Here is a 6,000-nt window from a genome sequence, read left to right as displayed (position 1 = left end):
ATTTTTTACTTTACTTTAAGAACTGTTAGTATTTTGTATTACAATAGGAGTAAGTATGCTGTGGTGATGTGGCAGCAATAATATCCTCTATCCTCCTACCCCCCTCATTTACATGCCCCAGAAACAAGTGCCTGTGAAGATCACCAGCTCATATTAAGCACTCGGTGCGGGGAGAAATGAAACCCAGAAACACCTACAGACAGAGCAGTGAAGAGCAACAGAGCACATAGCAAAGATAAGACTTGAGAAGGACTGCACTGTTAGACCAAAGTACTGGGCTAGACTTACAACTTGTGTACATCAAGAGTAGTATATACAAGCAAAAACACACATAAAAGCAAGAATAAAAAATAACACAGATGAAATTGGACGAATCATGAGAAACACAATGATTTTATTCCAAGACCTTTCCAGCATCATTAAGATTTGACCTATTGAGAAAGTTTACAATAACATGAAAATAGAAGCCCATATAAGGTCAGATCAAGTTTATATATTTGTAACTAATTTTCAATAGATAAACATACAGCTTCTACAACCACATCAAGGTATTCCAATGATTTGTTACTGATGCGAACAAGGCATGGACGTTAAAGTGGCCATCCAGTGTAACGAAAAACAGTTCTCTTTACCCAGTCCTACATCCCTGGCAATCACAACATTCTATGATGTTCCTTTGTTTAATGACGTCAAATGGAGTTCTGAAATCGGTCATCAGATGAGAAAGACTATTTACACGTTCTGCACGAATCGGTGTTAAACATCAAACTGACAATGTTACCACTTGGCCATTATACATCTACTGCGTTTGCCCTGTGACGGCTTTAACCTCCCCACCAGAAGCATCTTCCAGAGAATATAACACTATTTTTAGTAATTATTTCACAGCAGTAGGTGTGTTTCACACTACTTCTAGGGGATCCCGGTCCTTTTTTGACACCACCACTTGCACTTTGTTTTCCAGGTGCGCAGCTAGGGTGTCCTTTAACTCCAGCAGGAACCCACGCTCTGTGTTGCTGTGCTCGCACAAGACCACACTTGTTCCCCTGGCCACAGCATCCAACACCTCGTGATGGGACATCTCACCTTGGATGGACAGAATGAAAGTTGTTGAGTCACAGTATCTGATAATCCACCAATATCTGACATGAACGTCCTACATCACACACAAAATTTATAAAAAGGATACTTCTCAAATACAAATTGAAATTCACTGAATTAGATGGATTTTGAAAGGCCGAAGGAGAATAACACATTCAATATTGCCATGTTTGAAGATAGAAACTTAGAAATCTTAGATCATGTTAAGCATAGGCAGGGCATGTTGCTTTAGTTTGATGTCTACAAGCACTTACATTCATTCATTCATTTTCAGTAATGAATTTGATGGGGGCATTTCAATTACTTCATGACGCATCAAGACCCTGGAACAAAGGTGTAAAGATGGAAGGCTGGTGGAAGAAAAGATATGTCGGAAAGATATGGAGAGGACAGAGGGAGGAGGTGGAAGTAAAGAAGAGAAGCATAGAAGAAAAGGACATGAGTGGTTTTAAAGAAGAAATGGGACTACTGGGGAGAAAGTGTGTGAAATGGAAATAAAGATTTATTCACGTACTTCCAGTTTTTTTTCATTATAGGTCAACTCCAAGGCAAGGTTTAAATCCTTAGCATCACTCACATTACAAAAGTAGGCTACACCACAGCATATAGGAATTTGGAATACATAGTAAATGGCAGCTGACAGAGTGAGCACCTTGCCTGTAAAGTGGCTAGAGGTTTAGGCTTTAGTGAGTGCAGCACCTCGCTCTTATGAGCTTCCACATTCATAATAACAGTAGTCCTTTTTTAATAGTGGACTTGCTAACTATGTTTTGCAATTCTATAGAAATCTTCATAAAATGTCACTGTTACTCAAAGGATTCACTCTCAATTTACCAACTTTAAACGGATGAAGGGTTGATTTTGGCAAGAATTCAAACCTGTGACTTCCTGGTCATATAGAAATATCAGGATAAAGCAATTAGCCCACCGACTGATCTTGAGGACTACAATTTCTCCAAAAGTGGCGGCACAGGAACACGACTACCAAGCACACCCGATCTACCCTTTTCCCAACCTACTGTGGCTCCACAAAACTGTGATTGGAATCTGATTTAAACCTGTAATCATCCAAATCTCCCTAACCTTTGTAAAGTAAACTCTTATCTCTGGGTATCAATCATACTATATACAATCTGACAAATATTCCATTAAAAAATAGGGAATAACATACACTTAGGAGTCCGACACCTTTGGAATTGGTAACAGTGGTTATAGTTACCCAAACATCCTTACTGATATTCAGGCTGTAGTTATAAATATCCAGGAAATATAATGATGCAGAAGTGAGTCGATCACAGTGCTACATCAGACTGCGAAAAAGCTTCCAAGAAGAGTGCAAATAGAGTGCAGTGGGGTGCCATACACAATTAAACTAGGCAATAGCTTAGAGCACACCGAGAGGTAAGTGGCCAAAACAGTGATATCAAATATGCTAGCAGATCTCCTCAATTATGAGGGTAGACCATGTTCCAGTTTATTTCAATATTGAAATGATATTTCCTTTTCCACAAATATCAGCTTCTCCTATGGAGACGTACAACAAAGTCCTTATAATGACAGAACCAGGAGTTGCATTGCATATGACAATACATAGGTAAGTAGTTGTCACAGACGTCTTGTAAAACCAAGAATACGCCGACACTCATTTTGTCAGACAGACATTTTCAAGGCTTTGCTTGTCAGAAGCAGCTGATCAAAAGAAAGTAGTTGTTGATTATGATAAAAAGATTCCTGGGCGTTATTTTTTATTTTTAAACTAATGAGTTTAACCCATCCTCAAAAAGAGTCATAGGTTGTAATGTGTAGTAAAAGGATGAGCTTGCAGTAATGAGGTCTAGGAGCTTGGAGTCAAGGACACCATATAAGTAAGCGCCCTCTATTTGGTCGTAAGCAATTAAACTGCTGGTACTGTCATTATAAGGACACAGAGGAGTCAGCCCAAGGTTCCACCAGCACTGATCTTTTGCTATTTCCTGATGAACAGAATAAGTAGTGATGTTGCTCTAGTTTTGTTGCCTAATCTAATGGCTTTAAGTTGAAAAACACTGGCCCTCATTTTGAGATTGGTGGTAAAAACCGCCTACCGCCATGGCGACGGCTGCCAAAAGGCCATTCCCACAGCTACCAGCCGTCCACCGTATTAAGACCACAGCTGGATTTCCGTCACAAGAAAGGCGGAAATCCGGCTGTGGCCATGCCGTCGGATGGCGGTAAGGTAGCGCTGCTGCCACCAGCAGTGCCACCCCAGTATACCGCCGCCAGCCATATTATGACCCATAATACGGCCTGGCGGTGTTCTGCTGGCGGGCGCTTCTGCCACCATCCCGTCTCCTGCCAGAGGACCCCGTGCACACAGGTAAGTAGGGTCTCCAACAGGGGTGGGGGGTGTTGTGTGTGTGTGTGTGTGTGTGCGTGTGTGTGTGCGTGCGCGTGTGTGTGAGTGTTTGTGTGTGCATGGATGCAGGTGTGTATTGCGTGTTGAATGCGTGTGCATGTATGGAGGTGTGAGTGCGTGTATGTTATGTGAATGCATGTCTGCGTGTATGTATGAAAGTGTGTGCGGATGTGTGTGTGAATGGATGTATGCATGCATGTGGGAACGGGTGTGTGTATGCTTGTGTGTGTGAAGAGGGGGCGTGAATGTAGGGGGGTGGGTGGGGCTAACTGGAGAGGGAGGGTGGGAGATCCCTATCTGTGACAGGGAATTAATTCCCTTTCACTGATAGTGCTTACCGCCATGGTTTTCGTGGCATGAAGAAAGCCAGGAAAACCATGGTGGTAGGCGGGGTCATAATCCTGCAGGTGGTACAAGGACGGCCGCCAGGCTGGAGATGGATATCTCCAGCCCGGCGACTGTTACCGCCGTGGCGGTCAGAGTGGTACATTGGCGGGTTGGCTTCAGCCAACTCGCCAATGTTATAATTTGGCGGTAAGTACCGCCAGCCTGTTGGCAGTACTTACCGCCATATTAACGCCTACCGCCGGGGTCGTAATAACCCCCACAGTGTTCTAATTTGTGAATTTTTAGCTTTCAAGAGCATGGTTTATAGCATAAATAGCATAAAAGACATTTTTTAAAAGTAAAATACTTTGTATAATTTATCTGCTTAAAACACATACTTACATTAGGAATAACAATGAGAAAAAATCATTTTAACCGGTTCTGTACCAAGGACGTAATGGTTACTTCCTGCGGCACAGTGCTGCTGTGCCCAGGACGTAACCATTACGTCCTGGGCACCCAGCCCAGAGGGAGCGCTAGCGCTCCCTCTGTGGGGTTCCCCCCCACTCCCCCCAAGTCAGGGATGGAAGGGGAAGCCCTTCCCCTTCCACCCCTGACCCCCCCACCCCCGTGCTGACAATCACAATGCCTCCTCCTTCGTGCTGGAAGCTCAGCTTCCAGCGCGATTTGCATTTCTCTTCCGATCACATGGAGGAGGCAGAGAGGCTTCAAAGGGAAGGAAAGTTATTTCCTTCCCTTTGAAGTCTCTCTCTCTCTGCGTTTCGGCAGCCGGATTGTAAAGCAATCCGGCTGTCAAAACGCCCACTAGACACCAGGGATGTCTTTTTCAAAAAGGAAACTGGCATAAGGGAGCGACCCCTTGGGCAAGGGTTGCTCCCAGGGGGGCATTTTTTTAAGGCCTTTTCTGCCCCCCCTGGGGGCAGAAACCTCTAGGCACCAGGGATAATTTTTTTATTTTGTTTTGTTTTTGTTTACTTTTTGGGTTTTTGAGGTGGGGAGCGACCCCTTAGGCAAGGGTCGCTCCCCTAGGGGGCAAATTATATTTAGGCCATTTCTGCCCCCCTTGGGGGCAGATTGGCCTATTTTTATGAGGCCAATATGCCCCCAAGGGGGGCAGAAACCACTAGACACCAGGGAGTTTTTTTGTTTGTTTGTTTTTCACGTAAGGGGAGCGACCCCTTAGGCAAGGGTCGTTCCCCTGGGGGGCAAATTTATTTTAGGCCATTTCTGCCCCCCATGGGGACAGATCAGCCTATTTTAATTAGGCCGATCTGCCCCCACGAGGGGCAGAAACCACTAGGCGCCAGGGATTTTTTGTTTTTTGTTTGTTTGTTTGTTTTTTTAGAGATTGGGAGCGACCCCTTAGGCAAGGGTCGCTCCCCTGGAGGGGCAAATTGTATTTGGGCCATTTCTGCCCGCTGTGGGGGCAGATCGGCCGATTTTAGGTCAATCTGCCCCCAAGGGGGGCAGAAACCACTAGGCACCAGGGATCTTTTTTTTGCGCTGTCACGCAAGGGGAGCGACCTTGTAGGCAAGGGTTGCTCCACGCCTGTGGTGGGGGGGCAAATTTATTTTAGGCCATTTCTGCCCCCCCTGGGGGCAGATCGGCCTATTGTTATTAGGCCGATCTGCCCCCGGGGGGCAGAAACCTCTAGGGCTCCCCTGGGGGGCAAATTGTATTTAGACCATTTTAGGTCAATCTGCCCCCAAGGGGGCAGAAACCACCAGGCACCGGGGATTTTTTTTTGGGTGGCAATGTCACACAGGGGGAGCGACCCCGTAGGCAAGGGTCGCTCCCGGGGGGATGGGGGGGGGGGGGGCAAATTTATTTTAGGCCATTTCTGCCCCCCCCCCCCCCCCCCCCGGGGGCAGAAACCTCTAGGCGCCAGGGCAATTGTTTTTTTTTGTTGTTGGTTTTTTTTAGAGATGGGGAGCAACCCATTAGGCAAGGGTCGCTCCCCTGGGGGGCAAATTGTATTTAGACCATTTCTGCCCCCCCTTGGGGGCAGATTGGCCGATTTAGGTCAATCAGCCCCCAAGGGGGCAGAAACCACTAGGCACCGGGGATTTTTTTTGGGGCGCCAATATCACGCAGGGGGAGCGACCCCGTAGGCAAGGGTCGCTCCTGGGGGGGGGAGGGGGGGGGGGGGGAATGG

General features: G+C 46.2%; 1 protein-coding gene across 3 annotated transcripts in view; it reads right to left on the bottom strand.

Annotated features, from left to right (window-relative positions):
• Positions 1-377: 377 nt before the first annotated feature.
• Positions 378-6,000, bottom strand: part of NIF3L1 (NGG1 interacting factor 3 like 1) — a 179,298-nt gene continuing 173,675 nt past the window's right edge. For all 3 annotated transcript variants that reach the window (XM_069244286.1, XM_069244287.1, XM_069244284.1), the window contains exon 7: positions 378-1,086. In XM_069244286.1, coding sequence (XP_069100387.1) covers positions 902-1,086 — 185 coding nt within the window. In that variant the 3' untranslated portion in view covers positions 378-901. The remainder of the gene's footprint in view (positions 1,087-6,000) is intronic.

This window comes from Pleurodeles waltl, chromosome 7 (genome assembly GCF_031143425.1).
Source record: "Pleurodeles waltl isolate 20211129_DDA chromosome 7, aPleWal1.hap1.20221129, whole genome shotgun sequence".
NCBI classification, from domain to species: domain Eukaryota; kingdom Metazoa; phylum Chordata; class Amphibia; order Caudata; family Salamandridae; genus Pleurodeles; species Pleurodeles waltl.
The sequence above is the reverse complement of the archived record's forward strand: the minus strand, read 5'-3'. Positions and strand labels throughout refer to the sequence as shown.